General features: G+C 45.7%; 1 protein-coding gene and 1 long non-coding RNA gene across 8 annotated transcripts; both read right to left on the bottom strand.

Moving 5' to 3' along the window:
• Positions 1-2,197: 2,197 nt before the first annotated feature.
• On the bottom strand, positions 2,198-8,193 carry LOC127295363 (uncharacterized). Of its 7 annotated transcripts, none has more exons than XR_011743156.1 (10): positions 7,836-8,193; positions 7,456-7,630; positions 6,581-6,940; positions 5,791-6,028; positions 5,532-5,602; positions 5,294-5,424; positions 4,390-4,594; positions 3,872-4,067; positions 2,682-2,834; positions 2,198-2,557 (listed from the first exon to the last, which is right to left on the bottom strand). It is a non-coding gene; the product is annotated as an uncharacterized lncRNA (long non-coding RNA). The 7 variants fall into 7 exon arrangements; XR_011743155.1 differs by having other exon boundaries at positions 7,456-7,529; positions 7,836-8,190; XR_007847739.2 differs by lacking the exon at positions 7,836-8,193 and having other exon boundaries at positions 7,456-7,805.
• A 1,095-nt stretch (positions 8,194-9,288) lies between these two features.
• Positions 9,289-9,858, bottom strand: LOC139839235 (BTB/POZ and MATH domain-containing protein 3-like). Its single transcript, XM_071829285.1, has one exon. It carries the CDS (start codon positions 9,856-9,858, stop codon positions 9,289-9,291), a length of 570 nt encoding a protein of 189 aa, XP_071685386.1.
• Positions 9,859-26,134: the final 16,276 nt, after the last annotated feature.

Genomic DNA, 26,134 nt, shown 5'->3' on the forward strand with positions numbered 1-26,134 from the left:
TGTATCTAGAGAAAACTATGTAGGTCAAATCTACTCGGAGACACTGCCGTTTATTACTGAAACTAGATTTTAAAGTGCGCCTTGGCGCACGATCCCGTAGAATTCGTGTATATGTGTGTAAGGTGATAAATTTTCTCTTAGGTCTTATAAAACACAATGAACCACGGAAATTACAATAGAATAACAAATGTTGTATAATATACCATATATAGCAACTAACAACACGAGTTAGTTAGGTTTCAATCTTGGCCACCCGCACAATTGGATTTTGTTGTTCTGAGCTTGTTTGACGGGAAGGGGAGGCGACAACCAGAATAGGTCTCCAGTGATGTGGTGGCGTCGGGTCTAGCTCGTCCTCTTTCTGGCCTTTTTTCCGTACATCTCCCTACGATTACCCTCCATGCAAGATGTTTTCTCAGTGTCGATGTTGGTGGTCGGCCATTTTGTGGCCAAGGTTATGATGTCAGCGAGGGTGTTGTAATGTTTTCCTCGTCCGACGCTCCCACCCAAACCCAACCCATAGGGGGCAAGTGGGGGCGTCGGTAGGAGTTGGAAACGTCGTGGGCTAGCGTTGTCGGCGAGACAACCCCAAAAAAGCCCCACTACGGCTTTTTTTCTTGTCACCCCGCCAGATCGCCACCACCACCACCCCTCGCCACCTCTCACTGCCTTCGCCGTTCCCACCACCAGAGAAGCCTGCGCTTCCGAGAAAACAAGTCCCCCTCTCCCCAACCACCATCCCAAATCTATCGTCTAGTGCATGACCCTGAACCATGGCACCGACAGGGCCCTCTTGTATCGGTTGACCACCAGGTGCCGCCTACTTTTGCTCCCTTCCTTGCCATGCGTCAGGAAATCCGAGACACAACGATTCATCACCAACTTCAAGACGGTCTGGTGGATTCTCAAAGGAGGAGCCTAGTTTTATGTGCTTCATAACATGTTTAAACTATTTATAATTTTGTTTTGCTTGTTAAAACTATGATTTTATTCAAATATGAACCTTTTTGTGTGGGCGGGAATGATTTTATTCAAATATGGCCATTTTGGGGCGCCGTATGGGGCCGCGGCCGAAAAACGTCTCCCATACAAAATGCTCCACCGGCCCCACCATTTGGCCGATAAAATAGTTTCGCCGGATCTCGAATAGGGAGACTGCGGGAGATGCTCTTAGATAGCTTCCAAACATGATATTGCTGACGCGGCCACGTTCCAACTTGTAATCCCGAAAATCGGCACTCTAGACCTTTTGATCCTGGTGTAAGTTGGCGTTTAGATAGTTCCCAAACAAGGAATTGCTGATGTCGCCACGGTCTTCACTTCTATCTCACACAGACATATCAATGGCCCACATGTCATATGTGTCGTTAGAGGACTATGATGCCACGGCCGCTCGATTATGCCACACCACTCACCAGCAACACCTGTCGCCGAGCGCTAGCTCCCTCTCGTGTTCCTCGGCACCCACGACGAGCCAATGTGCGCGGATGCATCTCCCTCCCCAAACGACGGAGACGCGGACGACGTGCTGGGGCCGGGCTTGCCGGGGTATGCTCCTTTCCAGAGCCACTGACGTTCAATCCTCTTCGTACTATGTCTGGGAACTCTGAATTCTTTGTCAACTGACGGGAGAGCCGTTGTGAGCTGTCTTTAGTTTTTTTTTTTTTGACCTGGACTACGGTGGGCTTACCAGCCTGAACAACTTTATTACCAATCATCGGGAATACATGGGTTCCAAATTACATCTGATTTTGAGGGGTAAGAGAGACGAGGAGGAGCTGTCTTTAGTTCTTGCAGCACGCTGAGATTTGTTCTTTGTGGTTGCCCAAATGAACTGACACTTCATTCTGTTGGTACACGCAGCAATAGGACTCTGCTTTTGATCAAGATCTAGCTCCTTGTGCGCACAAATTTTGATAGAGAAGACAACGAGAATTGCAAGGTGAATTGAGGTGTTGTCGTACCAGCAGGTATGGTCCTCTTTTCTAAACCAGTAAAACTGAACTGTTATATATGCATTAGGTCTGAATTCTCTTCATCAAGCTAGATGAAACAACCATGTTTTCTCCAGATTTTCTTCTCAGTTGCCTAGCAGATTCTATTTCTCTCTTTCTGCCTGTTCAAATAAGTCAAAACTAAAGAAGCAAAACTAAAAACAAAATACATAGACACCATAACCCTTTATCACACCGACAGATTACGGCAATTAGAAGATGTATAGACATTGAAACAAAAGATAGCCTTCAACACATTCATTACACTTGCACAGAGCAGTACAAATACATAAAAGAAACTTCTGGCCATGGCACCACATAGAATCAGCTGGCAATAGCAAAAACATAATGATATGATCTATGCTAAATGAGTTGCATACATATTTGCAGCAGCTGCGGATCGTGGTTTGAGCACTCAACAATTGATGCTGCTATATGCAGACACCTATGCTAAGTGAGTTGCTTCCATATTTGCAGAAGCTGCGGATGGTAGTTTGAGCCCTCAACACTTGCCGCTGCTATATGCACACGCCTAGAGCTCAGCTCCCTGATCGAGTACTTCCCTGTACAAACTTTCAGCGTTAGATTCCTAGTTGTAGACCTGCTCTTGCACTAAAATTTAGACAATCGTCCCCTACTTATTCATACTAATAAAGAATAGTATAGCGAGCAATTTATAAAACTTACCACAAAAGGGTCAAGGTAGAAGGCATGACATCTAGGAACGCATCAGCATATACAATCACATCAAGAAGCGGACACTTGCATCTGCCATCTGAACATAGCTGAGTTGTGTGACAGTTAAATGCTACTCCCTCCATCCATTTTAAAATATAAGTCCTATATTTGACAATCTTTTAGAATATGATACTTGCATGTAGAAATGACGACTCTTCTCTCTTTTTTACTAATTTATTTATTTCCATTATTTATGACTAAACATACATCATCACTGTTCTCTCTCTCACTCATATTCTCAAGATAATAATACCATTGGCTACCATGGTCACTTCCTTCTAATATCCTTATTTCACGAAATAGACTAAAACATGCATTACAAAATGGAATGGATGGACCATCATGATTGCGACTCCTTCATTGATGTTCCCACTATTAGCCAATTAATCATTTCCCAAAGGATGAAGGGAACAAAAGCACTTGAACTTCCACCCGAACACTTGAACAGTCCAATATTTATTATTTCAAGCTAGCAATGTTATACTCTACTCGATGCATCATAAATTAGTGTAACCTTCTAATCCATATAAACATGAGTTGCCAATAACAGTCCAACTATTGCAATGTCTTGCTATGTAGTATTGACATTTATGTTACAAAATTCCGCAGAAGTCGAGTCAATAAGGATTTATTCATCGAACAATATAGTAATGTATGATTATGTCCCCTAGAAAAAAGGTGAAATTGTGAAGTTCAATGTTCTAAATATTTACATGATAGTAAGAATGCCATCCTGCTCAGAGATGACGATAACAACTCATTGGTTTATTTTAATTAGAAATTCCAAGGTTGCTTCAAAAATCTGAACATAACACCTGATGTCCTGAACCATCCCCATGATGTTTTTTAGCATGCACAAGTTGTTGTATTCGAACAAAAAATCTTGCATGCAAGAACAAAGACAAATTATTGTGTTCAAAACTGAGAAACCATAAATCGTGCAACAGATAGGAAGTCCATCAAGCTTCCTCAGCTGAGTGAACTGTAGGTGCTTTGGCATGTACTCATGTACTCATAAGAACGAAAATATGAGAAACGTTTTTTGCATGTTCTTTGTCTAAAAAAATGATAGAACCGCTTAGCCATCACTACACTAAAACATATTCCAGAGCTGAAATTAAAGCCATGACATCACTAACCTTGGTTTAGGCAAACCCAACATCGATCTGCATCTTAAATTTTAGAAGCCATCTACAACTTCCTTGATTTAAAGAAATCCACCATAACTGGACAATCATCCATTGTGTAGTGTTCCTGCGGCTCCATCTGAACTGAAAAGATAGATGTTTGTGTATTGCTTCTTCCCTATCAATAACCTGAGTGGGCTTACTTTAACTGCAATTATAATTAAGAAATAACAGTGATTAGAGCCCTAGTAGCCTGAGCTGGCTACTACACAAATAGAAAATGAAATCACCGCTGTTACTGTAGAGGAATATCAGTTAAAATAAAGCACCCATGTGAACTAAAACTCTATATACCAACGAATGTGCAAACTATCACCAAATTACAACCGTGAACATAATAAATTTAAGATTACAGTGGTTTGGGACTATGCACCCAAACCAAAGCCTGGAGAGTGGATTGAGAACACATGGAGGACACGGAAACTACCAGTAGACCGCTAGAACAGTAAAGAGGACGCTGCATCTCATACCTGGGATACGAAAAGAGATGAAGTGGGCAATGCTTCTAGGAAGCGGTAGCGAGTTGCCCTGCAATTGCTATCCCATGGACTGATCTCCTGAAGCAATGCCACATAACTGAACACATCATACTTGATAGAGATTCTTCAGTTCATATTTAAATATAAATAGAAGTACTAATTTTTTCCTATGGTTCCTTCTTCGTATACCTGCAATCTATAGGGTATAGATTATCAATGCTCATCCTTAAGCACAATATGAAATTTGCAAGAAAGATATAAACTAACCCACAAAGAATGAACTCCATGTGTATCTCCCACAACCAAGCAAACAATCTGGACAATATATACCTAGCCATCTAAAGATCGTGACCCTTCTCATTTTCAAATAGTAAGGTGTGACGGCATCACCGCAACAGATCATACCATACAGAATATGTATTTAGCTTCTTCAACATTGCAACCAGTTGGATAGAACTAACAGAAGTGAACACCTAAATTATATTTTACACTATGAAGATTTCACACATCTTGTTGTATGTCTCCAATGCCAATACCTCTAGCTGCAAAATTCAGCTGTTAAAGCTTCCTTTGCAGCTTGTTCATGTAGAAGAAAACAATAGACAGTTAGAATAACAAATGCCTCATGTTGCAAAAGATAACAATAATGAAGTATGTTGCTACCATACATGAAATTATAGGCAATGTTTACAACAAGTGCAGTTAAACCTAAAATGTACAGAGTGAAAACATTATTTTAAAAGGTTAACAAACATCAAATACATCACATAAAATAATTCAAAGACAACTCGGGATGACAATATGCAGGTGGATACACCGATGCAAAGATAAATATTTATCATGTAAAAAAACAACAACGAACAAGAACACTTTTTAATAAAGAATTAGGATGTACCTTTCCAAGAGAACCCGCGAATAGAAAAACCTCTGCCAAGCATATAGCCACTGCTATGGTCAGCATGTGTAGCTTTGCCTTTCGGCTTGGCCACCAGAGATGACCGAGCCAAGAAATGTTCTAGTAACAAACTGCAATAATAAAGAGATGCTAGCATATAGATAGGAAAGAACTCATAGTGCTCGTAAGTGAAGAAAGAAAAATATATATGTGAAATTACATTAGGCTGCTCATGTACCTGTATGAATATCCATAGCTTTGAAGGGTCATATCTGAACATAACCATTCATTGTAATTCGTTTTATGCCCCTGAAAAAGAAAAATAGGATAAAAAAAGTTCTCAGAGGGGAATTCCATAAACTGGAGAATAATGCAAAACTTGTACAAAATAGTAACTGTGATTCTTGAATCTGAAAGATTGAATTATCGGATTATAATTAATGCTATTGACCAAACTGAAACTTTCATATAGCTTCGCTCTCATCTACTATCTATACCTGACCATACTATAGTATGAACTTCAGAAATATAAGTTCAAACATTGTTAGAAGGCCTTGATGCAAACATCGCCAAGAATAGAGAGAACGGGTCGGGTATAGACAATATATTTCTGAAACCATATATGTGCATGTCGGCAGGTCAGAAGGCCTTCGCAATTCATTGATTGGAGTTAGAGCATACATTTATAGGGGGTAGTCCATGAGTCTATCATTTATCTCATGTACAGACGTGCATCTGCCATATCCAGTAGAAAACATATTAGACAGTACACAATATTAAATTATATTCAAGACAAATTATCTCTTTGGAAGGAAAATTTCTAGGAAAATCCTTTATATTAATAAATAAATATTGTGCTTGCTTTAAATCATTTATGAATAGGTCATAAACAAAGATTTTGCTGAGAAACAGATAAAACCTATAGAATCAGTAGATTAGTCATACACCTTTGATTGGTGCATCAGCCTGTCAACTACCGCTAAACGAATTTGGCAATGAATCAGTCCATTTGAACCTACCAGCCAAATAATAAATAAACCTTTTGATCATTCAATAATTTTTTCCCTTAAAAAATTCATCGAAGAAAACATATATATCTTTCTGCCCACAATAGAGATGATATGACAAGAAATAATTTATCAAACATGAAGGAAGAGAGCACTCAGTTATGCACGAGCAGACCAACTTCAATCCCTAAAATATTTCAATTTATAGCAAATGAAATATTACTTTTCAATGGCATATCTATACCACAACATTTTCACTGGTGGAAAGAAGATTTTATACGTGATTATTGCCGAGTGAACGTATTCTACTTCTTTGTTGGAGCAGATATGTGCTTATCCATTGTCTCCTCTTCCACCTCCCTCACCCCTTATTCCTCACTAGAAGCAGCGAATCACCCAAACAACAACTGGTTGCACAAGAGAAAATGGCCTCAAAATGGCGAACACGAAGGAGGAGAAGAAAAGGTGGCTTGCGTAGGCGAATCAGCGGCGACTCGGCTCGGCCGTGGCTAGGCATCTCCCTCTGGTGCGGCTTAGCGGCGACTCGAGCTCCTTCTCCGCATTAGCATAGAATAGGTGAGTCGTCTTTGTCGCCATCACTCAACATTTACAGGAGCAATCCAAAGTGTGACAAAGAAACCTGCAGACCAATCCTTAAATTATTCAGCATTCAAACTCTTTAACTACACCAAGGAGAGAATTTCCATGGACATCGTATTTAGAAACACAACTTCTACATACTCGCAGGATGAAACAGGTACAGAGCAGGAGGTTGTTTGAAGTTCAAAGTACAGAGAAATCAATAGTAGAATCCCTTCATTGCTTGAAGGTCATGACAATAGTAGAACCTGTTGTTGCAAAAATAGAGCAGCAACTTGTTTTCAACGCTGCAGCTAAACCGCTGAACCAAATTGGGTGAATGACCACTCAAAAAGAGCGCAGGAATGAGACCTACAAAATACTCTAACTAAGTTTCCTCTGTTTCGGCTAAATGGGTACTTAAAAATGACAATCTCTGAACTGTATGTCCAGAAACGGAAATATAGAAACACGTTTGCTCTATTTTCCAACTGATCTTGCTAATCCCCTGCTATATGAAGCTAGGAACCACCATTTGCAGAACCTAAGAGCATCCTGGAGGGTGGGGAAAATTACCTTTGAATCTAAGTCAAGAAGAATCAGATCGGAAAGGTGGGGATCTTCTCTTCTTCCATCTTTTCCTGTTTCTCCTGTTTGCAAAAACAGAGCGGTAACTTGTTTTCAACGCTGCAACTAAACCGCTAAACCAAATTGGGTGAATGACCACTCAAAACGATCGCAGGAATGAGACCTACAAAACACTCCAAATAAGGTTCCTCTGATTCGGCCAAATGGGTACTCGAAAATGACAATCTCTGAACATGTATGTCCAGAAACGGAAATATGGAAAGATGTTTGCTCTTTTTTCCAATTGTTCTTGATAATCCCTTGCCAGAAGAAGCTAGGAACCACCATTTGCAGAACCTAAGAGGATCATGGAGGGTGGGGAAAATTACCTTTGGATCTAGATAAGGAAGAATCAGGTAGGAAAGGTGGGGATTTTCTCTTCTTCCATCCTTTGCTCCTCCTTGCTCTGTTCTTGCCACCTCTTCTTCTTCCTCCAATACCTAGATGAGAAACCCTTCTTGTTGTGGGAAAGGATAAGATAGGGAATGCCAGGGAGCAAAGGGAGAGAGGGCAGTAGGTGCTTCTCCATGCTGATCTTTGCCTCCTCCAGACACGGGGAAACCAGAAAATGTAGTGGCTCTTGAGGGGATTGGGGGGAGAGAAACGTGGGGATTGGAGGAGAGAAAGGAGCGCGGCGGCCGGGATTGGTTGAGTGTGGAGAGGCATCTAGGGTTTCACTTGGGGTGTCCCTTTTATATGATGCAGTGAAAAAAATTGAATGACTAAGATGCACAGACGGAAAGATCCGACGGCTCAGAACCTCTAATCGTTGTGAGACCCCCTATGGGGGGCATCTATTATACCTTTAGATTGATACCGATTGTAACTTGTAATAATCCCCTGTACCTATCGCTACTATATAGGAGGTCAGCCGAACACTGTTGGGTCATCGAGCTTTATTCCGACACGCTATAATAAAGCCGAAACCTAATAGATGGGAGGTGGTTGTGTCATGCAGGAAGCGAGCAGGTACATAGGGGCGTCAATTAAAACAGAACAGAGGTACTCCGTAGTACAGGTGAGAACAACATTTCCGTTCTTTTTTTTGAGCTGAGAATAACATTTTTAGTACCAACGTGAAGCTAGAGGAGCCAAAGACCACTATTTACACAGTGGAGTCCCTCCACCACTGTCAAAGGCGACAGCTGCAGCGCTAGTCTAGAAAAGCGGCCTGTTGCATCGTGTGTGCAGAGTGGTGCCCACGTCATGTGTATAAAGCACTCTACACCACACCTGATTTGTGGACCGTTTGATGCGTATCTAACGGTAGCCGGAACGACCGATCCGCATGCGGGAATCCGTCGACCGACGGCTAGCACGCCCCTATAATTATGTGTCCTCCCCCACCTTCACACAACAGCATGTTCGCTCCCATTATCCACCCTCTCAAGCGCAAATCTGGTTGTACAAAAAAATGCTAGGGTTCGGGGCATCCATGCATACATGCCATGTGAGATCACCAACACGCGTCCTATATCTAAAAAGCGGTATTGGAGTTGCCATTGGCGGAAAGCACGCGACTTAGCACCGGTTTACTAGATCAATTACCGGGTAATTCTGAAATTAATTAAAAGCAAAGAGATAATTCACATCTTACACGTCACAAAAATTATTCTCAAAATTCGATTCACAACTTCATAAGCAAAAAAAAGACGGATAAATATTCGACGGATGTATTCAAATACAAATATGGACTACACAGTATCACGCTATATGAAATCAAAGATCACAAGCATATTTTCTTATCCTGTTTCTAAGGAAGGCGTCACGTACAAAATTCTTTCAAGTATCTCCCCAGAGGCCCAGACGAGACTCCGTGTTGGTCTGGAGCACAACAACGTCGCACCGGATGTAGAGGCGGTCGTCGTCCATGTGGTGCTGCACCCACCTGGAGAGCTCTTCCTTGCCGACGAAGTCGCCGGTGTAACTAAAGTACGTACTATAGCCCCAGCCCAGCGTCGTCAGCCCGCGCCTAGCCAGATCTTCTGGCTCGATGTGCCGGGTGAACGCCGGCGCCCCCGCACGGTCGACTATGCTCACCTGGGACGCAGCGGCCACCACGCCGGAGGCATCCTGCCCAGTTGCCCTGAGGCCGACGCCGACGAAGCGGCTCTTCTTGTCGAAGCCTTTGGTGTAGTAGGAGACCTGCCAGTCGACGCCGCCGATGTGGAACTTGTTGGACTCGACGGCGCCATCGCTGGGAACCATCCTATGGAGGAGCTTGTAGCCATCGATCTGGAAGAGGTGGGATCCGGTGATCGGCCGTGCGCGGACGGAGGAGAAGGAGCCCGCCGCGCGCCGGAAGGCGGTTCGGAGGGCCGGCAGCATCAGCTCGGTGCCGGCGGCAGACATTGTATCTAGAGAAAACTATGTAGGTCAAATCTACTCGGAGACACTGCCGTTTATTACTGAAATTGATACCGATTGTAACTTGTAATAATCCCCTGTACCTATCGCTACTATATAGGAGGTCAGCCGAACACTGTTGGGGGATCGAGCTTTATTCCGATACGTATTAGAACTACTTTTTTTCTTCGATAAAGGGCATTTATTAATATCAAAGATAGCAATTACATCTAGCCTCTGCAACAACGCAACACCCTAATAGCAGTACGGATGCACACAACCAAAAAACATTTAAAAAAAACTAAGAAAAAAAGTTCCGCTATAATATTTTAGCCTAGCAACAGTAATACATCCACCCCTACACAACACCTGAAATACACTCCAAAAGCAACGCCTCTAATAAGGGAACAGTGCACTCGCACCATCGTCGCCCGATCAAAGCTTAGATTTCCACCCTGAAGATAGTCCCCGCTCTTAAAACAAATGCCTCCAACAAGATCATTGCCAGACACAACCAGTTAAGACCAGACCTTGGGGTTTTCACCCTGAAAGGTAAGACTCTGAACTTCACATGTGTTGCCGCCCCCACTTTCATACCACAACTACGAATCCCGGAACACCAAGCAAGTTTCTCAACATCGCGGAGACTTGAACCTTCTTTGGCTAATCCCCCAATCCCGCCTTCATGAAATTATCTTCTTCTTACTTCACCCTGGACCAAAAGTCTCTTGATGTTAACACAGAACAGAGCTTCGCGACGCTCCCTTCGGAACCAAACGGTCGGAATAAAGGCATGAGTGCGTGCGACCGAATACCACCCGATCCTGTGAACTCCAGGCAAAATATCCACTGTTCCATCCGCTGTCGGAGCCTTTCGGAACTCATCACTCCGGATAGATGAAGAAGGATCGGCATGCGGAACGTCTTCATCTTCGCGAAAGAAGAACCCTAGGAGCACCACCATGAAAGCCGGAACAACCGACCCCCATGCCGGCGCCATGGCTGGGAACCGCGGTCCATCTTCTTCTTCAACCCGACCGGTGGAGGTTAGCAGCGATCCCGCTGCCGCCCTTTCCCCGCCGAGTTCCGCCACACCACTGCATCTCCTGCCATGATCTAGGTGAAGTAGCCGAAGGCCACCGCCACCAGACCCGCCATCCACCGTCACCGCCCTGGAAGACCCCGCCTCCGCGCGAAGGGGAGTCCATGGACGCGCCACCACTGCCCCTGCCTTAGGCAGCCGGACGCGACCGCCAGCGCCGACCCCGACAGCGTCAACGGCTAGGAGGAGGAAGCTGGGCCGCCTCTTCTTGGATTCGGGTCGTCGCTCGGAGCCGCCTCGCACGAGACGACCCGTGGAGAAGGTGGGAAGGGAGGAGAGGGGATGGGAGGGTGTAGTGGTGGGGGGAGGGAGAGGCGGCGGTGGCGCTGGGAGGGTGGGGGTGGAGGGGTGGCAGCTAGGTCAGCAAATAAAAAGTGTCACTTACGTATTAGAACTACCTAAGAAGTCAGGCCTAACGTTCCATATCGATTATGTTCTTACACTTACTTCAAAACCATTGGGCATTGTCTTAGCAGAAAGGGAGGGGGCTACCTCTTCACTGGGGACTATAATAAGTTGCCCTCCAGATTTCACCAACCGTTCCCAAAGGCATCGCTCCCCAGCGCGATCGCATGGGCGTAACCCACGCGCGCCGGGAGGAACCTCCCCGTCGCTGGCACCCCTTGCCGCCGTTGCCGCTAACCCAACCGCTAAAGGTGTCCCGGGTGTTGGTCGCTGAAGCAAGCAAAAACTAAAGCGATCTAAGCTCAATGGAGGCCGTGGACGATAGCCTAGGGTGCAGTGCTAGTTCAAGGCGAGAAGAAGAACAAGCAAGAGCAACACTAAAATTTGTCCTACAGGAGTGCGAGAACAGTGTCGTAACCTAGGCGCTAAAGTGTTTCCTTCGAACTAAAGATCAAGCCAGAAGGAAGTAGAAAGCCGGCCCTGAGCTAACTTTTATTGAGGTTGCAAACCTAAAGAGGGGAAGGCAGGCAACCAGATCTTTCCAAGCATTAGAGTCTAGCCGGTGAAAATCCTCAAGGTCGTGGTTCCCGTGCCAGCCTTAGGGATAGCTAAACCAAAATTCGCAAGGGGCCAAGCAAGGAAAGTGCAATTTAGCAAGAAGTTTGATAAGAACGCTTTTTTTTAGAACACAGTACAACGCAGACGCTCACAAACACGCACGTACAAACACCCCTATGAACGCACGCACGCATACCCTACCCCTATGAGCACCTCCGAGGAACTGAGCCGGCATATCTTGAAGTTGACGAAGTCACCACTGGCACCTCGCTGTTGACGGGCATGTCACCTACCACTGAAAGCATAGCGCCGGTTAAATCCTGGAATAAACCCAGGTAAATGCAAACACCCATGCCAAGTCTAGAACTTGAACTTAGGTAGACTGGTTCCACCACAAGGGACCTAACCACCAGCTCTGTTTGCGATAAGAAGGCATTTGATCCTAGTCTGAAGAGAAGCAAAGCCTAGACCTCCCTTGTCGAAAGGCTTTTGAATGAGACCATGCATCTATTTGAAATAGAGTAATTTTTTTCTTATGTGGGCGTAAATAAATTTATGTTGTGAATGCAATTACTTTCATAGTTTAAAATAATCCTCGAGCGGACCCGTCAGATTGGAGCATTGAAATGGACATGCCAGTATCCATGATTTTAGAGGTCTTGGCAACTTACGGTCGTCCCCACCATCATGGTGGCGTTGCCATCTTTGATCGTGTGTTCGGTAGGTTGACTCTAGTGATGGTGGCCTCATCTCCTTCCATATTGTGCATGTTAGTGTGGCTTGACTTTGGTTAGTACGACACGATGCCAACTTTGGCTGAAAATCCTGATTTGGGTATCTGCAGATAAATGCATCTATGTTGGTCTTTCAATTTCTTCGAGGCGTTATCTTGAAGTTTTGACACCTTTGTTTTTGTTTTTGCGGTCCCCTGGATATTAAGAAGTAAAGTACCATTGAAATATAATCGAGCGCGTCCCAATGGAAAATGAGGTCAATTTAGTGTAGATGTGATGTGAAAACGGTTCAACAAGATACTCTGATATAAGAACAGCCCAGCCTTATGATCTGATCTAAGCTCAATGGAGGCCGCGAACTAAAGCGATCTTCTTGTATCTAAATGTAGTAATGTGTTGCAGTGAGAACTAAAGTGGAACAAATCGCTACCATTGATTGAAATAGACCTTGAAGCTGCATTCATGATTCAGGTCATGCTTCCATTTCGACAGCCACCTCACGATGTCAACTAAGATATAATTTACTTATTAATTTTTTCTGGTGGTATATTGAAACAGAGCAACAATGTTCGACATTTAAGTTGAGAATGTTGTGCTTTGTAGCCTTCTATCTAAGATGATATAAATATAAATCGAGAATGATGTTCTTTGTAGCAAGTTTATATAAAATGACACTTTTGAATTATACAAAATATAAATCGAGGAACACCTTGATGCTCAGAAATGTTGCGTTGATGTTTGTAGTGAGCTAATTCATGTGATAGATATGTTAAACTTGCTGATTGGATTCACGTTCATGTCAAACTATGTCCCCCCGTCTTGATTCGTTGATGCCCGTCGTTAATTTCAGTGCTGCAAAACTTTTCTGATCGAACCAGGTGTTTTGCCTTTACACGTTTCAGGTCTTGATTCCTGCGTTACATCTTTCCCGTGTCCTGCAAAACTCTTCTGATCGAACCAGGTTTTGCCTTTACACGTTTCAGGTCTTGATTTTAGAGTTTTTCTATCCATTCAATTGTATTTTCACCAACCATTTCATTCGATCTCGCTGTGAGAAGTAGTACGATAATCTGTACAGGTCATTCCCTGTGGAAAGAACGATATAAAGCTATACAAGTGCTTCTTCAACATCAAGTTTGCCAACTGTTGGGGCTACATAATATAGACCATGAACTACTACTATACCGCATGAATGATTTCCACGTATTCCCTATGTCTCCCGTTCCTAAATAAATGCCTGAAATATTTTTGACAAGCCAATTCCCTACTTGGTATCCCGATGGTGACCCAAGAAACCTTTTGCATTTGATCCATATGGTCTTTCCCTTGTGCTAGTGTAACTACAATAACAGTACTAGCAGTGGAGCATATTTTTATAGTCGGCTCCTCGTTTGCACCTACAACAGTAGTGTCAGTCCCACCTCCACAATTTATTGCCTCAAATCTGTTCGTATAGCTCTTTTATGATACCCTGACGCTCTCTAGGGCGAGGTGGGAGCACTGATTAAATTTACTAGATGACGCCCCGCGCGTTGCAGCGGAAAACCATGATAATAATGGTTGTTTGTTCTGAAAACTGATCTAATGGATATTGTATGAGAAATACATAGTACCCGGAAGTTGGAAAGGAGAAACCACCGGCATGTAGCTAAACATGGAGTGAAAATCAGTTCCATGTAGCGTGTTGAACAAAAAATTTCGATAAATCAGAATACACTACTGATACTTTTGCAGTGCCACTGCATGTCCAATTGGAACCAGGTGCATAAAACAATATAGAGCATATGATTTACAATAGTTGAAGAAAATAACAGTGATAAAAGCATTACCTATCTGATGTTGCAAATGAAGATAAAGCGAGCTCATTCAAAAGTTTAGTTATATCATATCGAAATCTTTTCATGTGTGCATAGCTAATACTCAAACTGGGAATACTCCCCATGAGTTCCAGCGGGATCCATGTTAACAAAAAGAAACCGATAATATTCGTTACAATATACTCCAGAGTAGATGCACAAAGCCACCAAGCATGGGTTCAGAAATCCTGCTCAATTGTTCCACTTTAAAAGAAGAGCCTTCTCATAAGTCATAAGTCAACAGTGATAAACTACTGGGTGTGCAAGAGCACCATGAATGAACTGATGTACATTACCTGATTACCTACAAAGGAAATAGTTACTGTTAATTGACAAAATTAGTGGGCCAAGCTTAGTGAGATTGGTTTGGCTGCATGGTGATTTCCCTATAGGCTGCACGTAGCTAATCAAATGCCTTTGCTTTTATAAGATATATGGAATCAAAGCAAAGTGTGTATGTTCATATAGGGCAAATAAATTCAGTTTCAGGTTACAATAGTGGGTCATACGCACGAAAATGCATAACTGAACCCGGGCACAGATGCTCCTGTTTTCTAGACCGCTCATTGCCTTTGACATTGGTGGTATGCTCCTGTACAATACGTCGTATGGGAATTTTTTATTGAGCCGACTGCTGCGCCCTAGCCCATGTCTGTGCAGCCATTGACTCTATCCTCCGTCGGACACCGTAGCTGGTACAGCTTTTTTTTAGCAGAATGGACCGCCGCTCGGAAGCCGGCTGTGTTTCGTCCTCCTTCTCCAGTTCTCCCACAAAGGCTCTCCCCAACTCTTATCCCCCGTTTTCCATCTCGCACCACCTCCGATTCACCGTCACCTCGCACCGCAGAAGCATGTCCTCCTCCTCGTCCACCTTCGGGTCGAACACCATGCAGCAGCTCCTCCCTATGGTGCCGTGCCCACGGTGCGGCGACGAGATCGTCAGCCAGATCTGCCATCGTGGAACCCGGCCCGACGTTCGTTTCTACATGTGCGCCTACAGTGTAAGGACCGCCGCCCTGCGCCAGATCTCATCGTCGATTTCTTCTTTTGCTGAAGTTTGCCTCGCATCCTAATCGATGAATCATTTTGGTCTGGACGGCGGCTGCCCGTTCTTCGAGTGGGAGGACACTTACGCGGCGAACCTCGGTCGCCATCAGCAGGTCGCCAACACCAATCTGAGGCCGCCGCAATCGACGATTGTGCCATTCAGCTGCGGCCGACCCAGGGAGCTCCATCCGCCATCTAGGTTCTACAAGGGCATCCTGTATAGGCCGCGTCGCCGGCCGCTACAGTCGAAGCAGTTGATTAGGAGGCCCCCGTCGCGCCTCCTCCTGGACCAGTCCTTCGTCGCGCACAACCCAGTGCGTCCGAGGCCCCTCCATTCCCTCAGCAGTCTGCGCCGCGCACAGCTGGCTCACCTGACATGGCGCTTAGAGCATCCCCACTCGTTGGCGCTCCCCACGCCCAAATCCGGCGAAATTTTCGTCCGGATTGGAGGAAGATTTGGCGTGGGGAGTAGTAGTTTCCCAGCCGCGTGCCCAGGCGAAGTCGACGATGCGAATTTAAAAAACGGAAACTTGACAAACTACGGCTAAAAACGGGTGAATATAGACTAAATTTAATGATATTTATTACATTACGGGAGGAGATCATACATAGAGGCCGAATTCGACTATATTTCGAATTCGGCTAGGGGAATTCAAACGCTAATTTTAAAACACGGCGCTCTACATGCCGAAATGGCGGTAGAACACCGTGTAGTCGCCGCCGTCGTCGTCGGAGCCGTCGTCGTTGGCCTTCGGCTGCGCGCCCGGCCGTCGCCGCCGGCGCGTCTCCCCACCCCGGATGGCTTGTACCGCCGTCGTCGGAGGACTCGAGGTCGACGACGGGGACGACGACGGATGGAGGTGTCGCAGACGGCGGTACCGCGCGACATCGTCGTTGGCGGTTGGAGCGGCGCGGGCGGCGAGTTGGCGTGCGGCGGCCAGTCCAGCAGCCGCCGCCGCTGCTCCGCCTCTGGCGCTCCCGCCGCGCTCGGCCCGGCCGATGCGGCGTCGTCCGCACGCTTCTCCTCCTCCATGTCGTGCGGCGACCGGCGATCGCCTCCGCCATCGCGGCGTCCTCCGCGCGCTTCGCCTCCTCCTCGGCGAGCCGGCTTGCGGCGGCCTCTTTCTTCGTCTTCTTCCGGCCGCTCGCGGCGCGGAAGGTCGTTCTCGGATGACGAGGGCGCCGCCGCTGCGCCCTCGGTCGCCGGCGGAGACGCCGGCTCCTTCTTGACGCGCACCGGCGTCGAAGGCGACGTCGCCTCCTCCTCTTCACCGGCGCCAAGGATGACCTTGACGCCGATCCGAAGACGACGAGCCGGCAGCCATGCGCCGTGGCTGCCGGACGCTTCCCGACGGCGGCTCGCCGATGCCCTCGATGCCGATAGAGGGGGCATCGTGAGCACCGGGAAGTTGCCGCCCTCGATGTGCGCGATGACGTTCGCCAACGTCCTTTCCGGCGCGCTCCACCACCGTCGGCGGCCCATGGCGTTGTTGCGCGCAGGCGGAGGCGGCGGGCCGTCGTAGGCCGCCAGCTCCCGCTCCCACCGCTGGAGGAAGTAGGAGTTCCACCGCGTGTAGTTCTCGGGGTGGTGGCGCGGGTCGGCGCGCTCCTCGTCGGTCATCGTCATCCTCGCCTCCTCGATGGCGACGTCGAGGGCATGGCCCCGCGGCGGCGGCGGGATTGGAACGCCGCCAGCACTTAGCCGCCAGCCGCCTCCGGGAGGCCTCGTGTCCGGCGGGCAGGGGTACCCCGCCTGGTGGAGGAGGTGCCCCTCCCACGCGTGGAGCGACCGGCGGGGGAAGCCGTTGTTGGCTGCGCCGTCGTCGTCGTAGAACGCCATCTTGAGAGTAGAGGGAGAGTGGAGGGAGAGTGGAGCACGGGGTACGCTTCGCGGCGAGTGGACCGGCGTATATAGGCGTGGCTGGCGCGGGGATTAAATGCCGCGTGGATTGCGACGCGTCCGCGGCGAGCTGACCGGCGGCAGCCTTTAGTGCGCGCGGAAGACGATGCGTGCGCGGAAGACAACGACATTAACTCGCCGCGTGGCTGGCGAATGCAGACCGGCGGCAGGCCTTTACAGCGCGCGGAAGACGATGCGATAAGGACGACGATCGGTTTCTCTCGCCGACAAGTTGGGGCCACCAGACGCGCGGGAAGTTTCCTCGCCGTTTCGCGCGCTTTCGTTTCGTCCGGAGTCCCCGAGAGCTCCCCGGGGGGCCGGGGATGTCGTGGGATCGCCGGATGAATTTAGGCCCAAATCCGGACGAAAACGAGGAACCGGGGGCGCGACTGGGCCGAATTACGCCGTCCGGATGGAAAAAACGCTCGCCGGGGGCCTGTTCGGGGGGACGAGTGGAGATGCTCTTATCAGCATGTTCGTCTCTGTCGTTAACCTGTTGGCCACTGCTCGTGGGAGTTGTTTTAGTCATGACAATGCGTGGCTAGGCAGTAGATTCAGCTTCTTGTGCTAATGGAGTAGCTTACCTATGGAGTGTATCAGTTTAGCTCTGTGTACTGTCAGCTTAGTATATGTTTACTTTTCCTTGATTGTAACCAAGTTAATGCTCTGATTCTGTACCATCGGCGCAACAAAATCAACCGCCTGGGCCACCAGCACAGATCCACTGTTCTCACCTGCCGGCCTCACGTCCGTCACCATCTCTCGCTACGTATTCCTACGGAGGCTACCCGTACATCACTGTTCCAGAACGCTCTTTCTGGCATGAACTGTACCAGCTGCACGCATCCCTAGGCGACCTGGACGGTCCACAAAACGAGCTCAGCTGAGCTCGGGACCAGAAATGCCCCTCCCGTCATACGCACCAAAACTCGTCGGATAGTTGTACAACAATATATTGGTCAAGTAGTAGTATTCGATTGCACTTGCACAGGAAGGAAGCACCAAGTCGTTGTTAGAGCCTGACTTACCTGCTATAGAAACAGCATACTGACAACGTGAGGATGCAGGGCTTGGCAATCGACCGTGACCCCTCCGTTGGGGGCCTGAATCCGACGAAATCAAAATAACAAAAATAGGGAACAAAGCTGGAGAAGTCTTAAAAGAGGCAAGGGATAGCTCACCTTCAACCAGCTTGGTGGCGGGGAGCGGTGATGCTAATGTGAACAGCCACATCGTATTGTGATGGAGGACCATGAGAATGGAGGTGAGCGGCTTGTATAAGAGCGAGATGTTTTTGAGGGCGAAGACGACTGGTTCATTTTATCAGTTTCTACTGCGCGCATTTGTAGGCGAGTAACTGCGGAGGAAATAAATTCTTCCAACGGAGGAGACGAACAGGGAATGAAACTGCGCAGGAGAAGAGCAGTCAATCAGTGATGTTGGGTACATGCATGGGCTGTAGGGTGACCTGCTGTAGTATATGGAGTACGTTTGTTCTTTAAGCCTGCATAGGAAAAAAAAATGTAGAAGAGAAGATGAACCAAACGATAGTTAGCCCCGTTGATTACTGTGACCATTAATTGATGATGACTTGGACACATTCGGAGCAGTTTTTTCTGAGGTGGCATGTATGCTTAGGTGGATAGCTTGCATGTTGAGAGAAATAACTTAGTGGGTTGCTCCTATTTAGATATTATAGATTCATGGGGTTGTAGGATATTTTAGGCCCTTTCTCATGCGGAATTGATTATTGACCGATACATTGATCAAACGGTGGGAGCTGCCTATGTATGAATCAGCCAACGGTTGAGAAATGCATCGGATGCATGGACGCATAGCAGGACTCTTTCTCATGCTAGGCGCCGTTTTGTTCCATCTCAATTCTCCATGTTGGTTCAGCCAGATCGTTAGAAAAAGTTATCTTATATAACTAAGAAGTTCATCCCCACTAACTTATTTCTCTAAACATGCAGCTATGCCACGTCAGCATGAGTCCACTAGCTTGCCACATCATCATGTGTCCACCAACTAACTAATTTTCCTAGATTCTTAGTCTTCCACACGCTACGTCAATTTTACTCATGAGTAGAAAATGATTTTGAACATAGCGTCTCCAGCTGGGAACGTCCAGGAGATCATCCGCATTTATCATGATCTCATCTCTAGAGCTCTCTCATTTACTTTCGGCTTTATACTCTACTGCAAACTGACGGGAGACGATCAGGTGACCGATCACCTTTTCCTGAACTCCCGTTCTCCAGGTCTATAAATTCAGGTTGCTCGGAGTCTCCGAATTGAGGACTGGCAGTGCTTCCATCTTGATACCTACAACAACCATGAGCTCCTTTGGTTCTTACCCACATGGATGTATTTCTGTCCATCGCAAGCTGCATACAATCTTTTTAATCTACTTCTCTCATCTATTTCTCTCACATGTCCACATCCCTAGCTGAGCCGGCCAGTGATCTCCATCATGGATTCTTTTTGCAGGTGTTCACCAAAGGATTGGTACATCTTACTAATCTGCCACTACCGTCTTCGCTCCATCGTGTACAGTTCACTCGCTGGTGATGAGCGCATCGCACCATCAAATTTTATCTGTGGATCCTGGACGAGGAAGCGAGGGAAACACCTGTTGTCATGTGTGCATACTAGAGAACGCAACGTTGGATTTCTGGGTGTTAGCCGGAAGTGATGGTTGACCAATCTGAGACTGCAGTACTTGCTGTTAGACTGTCTCTAAGTTGGTTTTTTCTGTACCCAACAAGGCAACAATGTATCTTTTGTTGTTCGTTCTATATTGGCAGCCTTTACAAAGTGGGCCAAGTAAAGTCCCCCATTTCTGAAAATATGAGTTGTTTTTTTACATGCAGATGGGAACATAAGCACATGACAATTTGCAATCAGCTATACACCGTATAGCAGACACTAGCAACCATATATATGAGAGTAAGGTGTTTATTAGAGTTGCCAAATTATCAGCTTAATCTATATATGTATAGAAGAAGGCTCTGCCGACCTAACCTCTCCCCCGAGGCGGCGGCGCCGCCCGTCGTCCCCGGGGAGTTCCCCTCCTCTCCGCCCTCCTCCCCTCCCCTACAGGCCCCCCTCCTCCGCCGCCGTCGCCGAGGACGACGCGGGGCAAAGCCCCTGTGGTGAGGCGGCGGTGGCGGCTCGTTCCTCCGTCGGCAGAGCGCAGCGCGGCCTACGGGAGCGTGTGGGGGCGGCGGCCTACACCCTCCTCCTCCGTCGATTGAACGCAGCGGGATGGCAGTGGCCGGCGGATCTCCGGCGGCCGGCGGCGGATGTTGGCTGCGGTGTGGTCGGATCTGGGCCGGAGGTTCGGATCGCGATCCATCGCGGCTGCGTCTCGTCAATGGCACCAGGAGGCTTCGTTGGGTCTTCTTCGCGGCCTGAGGACGTCCGGGTCTTCGGCCCGGGCATGGTGGTGGTGGCTGACTTCATCCACCGAAGGCAATCGGCCACGCTGGCTGTGTTGGATTTTTCATGTCACTTTCAGCGCCGGCAGCGAGACGGGGAGGCATAGTAGCCGGTGAAAACCGAGCCGACTCCGGTCATGGCGGGCGATGGCGGCGTCTGTGATGTCTACGGGAGCTTCTATTCTTGTAGACAGTGTTGGGCCTCCAAGAGCAGAGGTTTGTAGAACAGCAGCAAGTTTCCCTTAAGTGGATCACCCAAGGTTTATCGATCTCAAGGAAGAAGAGGTCAAAGATATCCCTCTCAAGCAACCCTGCAACCACAAAGCAAGAAGTCTCTTGTGTCCCCAACACACCTAATAGGTGCACTAGTTCGGCGAAGAGATAGTGAAATACAGGTGGTATGAATATATATGAGCAGTAGCAACGACGCCAGAAAAGTGCTTGCTGGCGTGTAGTTGATGGTGGTAATATTGCAGGCAGTAGAAACACAGTAAAACAGTAAACAAGCAGCGATAGCAGTATTAGAAACAAGGCCTAGGGATCCTGCTTTCACTAGTGGACACTCTCAACAATGATCACATAATAGGACTACTCTACACCCTCTTGTTGGATGATGAACACCATTGTGTAGGATTACACGAACCCTCAATGCCGGAGTTAACAAGCTCCACAATATTCAATGTTCATATTTAAATAACCTTAGAGTGCAAGATAGATCAACACAACCAAACCAAGTACTAACATAGCATGCACACTTCTACCATCACACTATGAAAGGAGGAATAGATCGCATCAATACCATCATAGTAATAGTTAACTTCATAATCTACAAGAGATCACAATCATAGCATGAACCAAGTACTACACGATGCACACACTGTCAACATTACACCGTGCAGGAGGAATACACTACTTTAATAACATCACTAGAGTAGCACATAGATGATATTCAACTTGATCACAAAGAGAGAGAGATGAACCACATAGCTACAGCGGAGCCCTCAGCCCCGGGGGTGAATTACTCCTTCCTCATCATGGAGACAGCGATGGCGGTGAAGATGGCGGTGGAGACGGCGGTGGAGATGGTTCCGGGGGCAATTCCCCGTCCCGGCAGGGTGCCGGAACAGAGACTTCTGTCCCCCGAAGTGGAGTTTCGCGATGGCGGCGGCTCTGGATGGTTTTCTCTGGTTTCGTCGAACACGTCGAGGTTTTTAGGTCAGGGACGATTATATAGGCGGAGAGGCGGAGTCGGAGGGGCCACGGGGTGCCCAGATGATAGGGGGCGCGCCCCCCCTTGGGCCGCGCCGCCCTGTGGGGTGGGGCCCCCTGGCTCCCCTCTGACTCTTCTCCGGTGCTCTGGAAGCTTCCTGAAATTATAAGATCTCCGGAGTTGATTTCGTCCGATTCCGAAAATATTTCCTTACTAGGATTTCTGAAACCAAAAACAGCAGAAAACAGCAACTGGCCTTTCGGCGTCTCGTCAATAGGTTAGTTCCGGAAAACGCATAAATATGACATAAAGTATGCATAAAACATGTAGATATCATCAATAATGTGGCATGGAACATAAGAAATTATCGATACGTCGGAGACGTATCAGCATCCCCAAGCTTAGTTTCTGCTCGTCCCGAGCAGGTAAACGATAACAAAGATAATTTCTGGAGTGACATGCCATGATAACCTTGATCATACTATTGTAAACATATGTAATGAATGCAGCAATCCAAGACAATGGTAATGACATGAGTAAACAAATGAATCATAAAGCAAAGACTTTTCATGAATAGTACTTTCAAGACAAGCATCAATAAGTCTTGCATAAAAGTTAACTCATAAAGCAATAATTCAAAGTAAAGGCATTGAAACAACACAAAGGAAGATTAAGTTTCAGCGGTTGCTTTCAACTTGTAACATATATATCTCATAGATAGTTGTCAATGCAAAGTGATATAACAAGTGCAATATGCAAGTATGTAGGAATCAATGCACAGTTCACACAAGTGTTTGCTTCTTAAGGTGGAGAGAAATAGGTGAACTGACTCAACATGGAAGTAAAAGAATGGTCCTTCAAAGAGGAAAGCATTGATTGCTATATTTGTGCTAGAGCTTTGGTTTTGAAAACATAAAGAGAGTATAAAAGTAGAATCTTGAGAGGTGTTTGTTGTTGTCAACGAATGGTAGTGGGCACTCTAACCCCCTTGCCAGACAAACCTTCAAAGAGCGGCTCCCATTTTATTTTTATTTTTGTGTGGCACTCCTTCCAACCTTTCTTTCACAAACCATGGCTAACCGAATCCTCGGGTGCCTGCCAACAATCTCATACCATGAAGGAGTGCCTTTTTATTTTAGTTTTATTATGATGACACTCCTCCCCACCTTTGCTTTCTCAAGCCATGGCTAACCGAATCCTTCGGGTGCCGTCCAACAATCACATACCATGGAGGAGTGTCTATTTAAGTTAATTAATTTGGGACTGGGAATCCCATTGCCAGCTCTTTTTGCAGAATCATTGGATAAGCGGATGAAGCCACTAGTCCATTGGTGAAAGTTGCCCAACAAGATTGAAAGATAAACATCACATACTTCCTCATGAGCTATAAAACATTGACACAAATCAGAGGTGATAAATTTTGAATTGTTTAAAGGTAGCACTCAAGCAATTTACTTTGGAATGGCGGAGAAATACCATGTAGTAGGTAGGTATGATGGACACAAATTGCATAGTGGTTGGCTCAAGTATTTTGGATGCATGAGAAGTATTCCCTCTCGATACAAGGCTTAGGCTAGCAAGGCTATTTGAAACAAACACAAGGATGAAGCGGTGCAGCAAAACTCACATAAAAGACATATTGTAAATATTATAAGACTCTACACCGTCTTCCTTGTTGTTCAAACTCAATACTAGAAATTATCTAGACCTTAGAGAGACCAATTATGCAAACCAAATTTTAGCAAGCTCTGTGTATTTCTTCATTAATAGGTGCAAAATATATGATGCAAGAGCTTAAACATGAGCACAACAATTGCCAAGTATCACATTATCCAAGACATTTTAGCAATTACTACATGTAGCATTTCCCGATTGCAACCATATAACAAATTAACGAAGCAGTTTCAACCTTCGCCATGAAAATTAAAGGCTAAGAACACATGTGTTCCTATGAACCAGCGGAGCGTGTCTCTCTCCCACATAAGCATTTATTCAAACAAAAACAAAAACAAAAACATACAGACGCTCCAAGTAAAGTACATAAGATGTGACCGAATAAAAATATAGTTTCAAGAGAAGGAACCTGATAATTTTGTCGATGAAGAAGGGGATGCCTTGGGCATCCCCAAGCTTAGATGCTTGAGTCTTCTTGAAATATGCAGGGATGAACCACCAGGGCATCCCCAAGCATAGACTTTTCACTCTTCTTGATCATAGTATATCATCCTCCTCTCTTGACCCTTGAAAACTTCCTTCACACCAAACTCGGAACAAACTCATTAGAGGGTTAGTGCATAATCAAAAACTCACATGTTCAGAGGTGACACAATCATTCTTAACACTTATGGACATTTCTCAAAGCTACTGGAAGTCAATGGAACAAAGAAATCCATCCCACATAGCAAAAGAAGCAATGCGAAATAAAAGGCAGAATCTGTCAAAACAGAACAGTCCGTAAAGACGAATTTTATTGAGGCACCAGACTTGTTCAAATGAAAATGCTCAAATTGAATGAAAGTTGCGTACATATCTGAGGATCACTCACGTAAATTGGCAGAATTTTCTGAGTTACCTACAGAGAATTTTGCCCAGATTCGTTACAGCAAAGAAATCTGTTTCTGCGTAGTAATCCAAATCTAGTATGAACCTTACTATCAACGACTTTACTTGGCACAACAAAACACAAAACTAAGATAAGGAGAGGTTGCTACAGTAGTAAATAACTTCCAAGACACAAATATAAAACAAAGTACTGTAGCAAAATAACACATGGGTTATCTCCCAAGAAGTTCTTTCTTTATAGCCATTAAGATGGGCTCAGCAGTTTTAATGATGAACTCGCAAGAAATAGTATTTGAAGCAAAAATAGAGCATCAAGTGGCAAATTCAAAACACATTTAAGTCTAACCCACTTCCTATGCAAGGGAATCTTATACACAAATGAATTCATGAAGAACAAAGTGACAAGCATAAGAGGATAAAACACGAGTAACTTCAAGATTCTCAACATAAAGAGGGGAAACTTAATATTATTAAGATGCATATAACCATATTTCCCTCTCTCATAGTAACCTTCAGTAGGATCATTGATGAAATCCACAATATACCCATCACTTAAAACATTCTTATCATGGTTCATATGCATAGAAGTATCATTAATTTTGGCATAAGAAGAGTTCTTCTCATTAATAGTAATTGGAGCAAGATTATTATCAAGAATTTGAACATGGTAAACAAGTTGCATATTAAGGGAATTGTTTTTGGTAATCCAATCATGACTATGACAAGTTTCATAAGGATAGTTATAACCTATATCATAGCATTCTTTATAATAATCATCAAAGGTCGGAGGCACAGTGTCATCATAAGAAATAGAATAGTTATCTTCCACAGTCGGTTTATCTGTGTCCATACCATCATTGTTATTAGAAGGAGATGTATCAAACACATAATGATCAGTAGCAAAAGGATTTTCAAACACCTCTTCCCCAAGCTTAGAGCTTTCTATATTATTATGGGAGGAAGCGTGGATAGCACTGACACTATGGCAATTATTATCATCATCATTTTCAGAATTAGTTTCCCAGAGATTTGCAATATCAAAAGTAGTGTGCTCATTCAAATCATGATCACTAATGTATGTAAAGAGCATAGGAAGATCATCGTATTCAGATTCATTATCATAATAATCATTAGGAGCAACATACTTACGGTTACCTAGCGTTATCCCATTCACGCGGAGATATGCCGTTTCCTCTTTCTTTTTATTCTCCTTCTTCTTCTTCTTCTTCTTCTTCGTTCCCTTCTTCTTCTTCTTCTTCTCTTCATTCTCCTCGTTCCCTTTAGGAGGAAGAGGCTTGAAGGGTGGCTTGTCCGCATAACCTGATTTACTTTCAGAAACAATAGAAGAAACTTGGGAGGATTCCTCCTTTTCATTAATTAGTTGAAAACACACAGCGGTCCTATCACATTTTGGCAAGGTGTCATCTTCTAAAATATTTTGTATGTAAGTATTTGTATGGCTATTATC

Source organism: Lolium perenne, chromosome 4 (genome assembly GCF_019359855.2).
Source record: "Lolium perenne isolate Kyuss_39 chromosome 4, Kyuss_2.0, whole genome shotgun sequence".
Classification (NCBI taxonomy): Eukaryota; Viridiplantae; Streptophyta; class Magnoliopsida; order Poales; family Poaceae; genus Lolium; species Lolium perenne.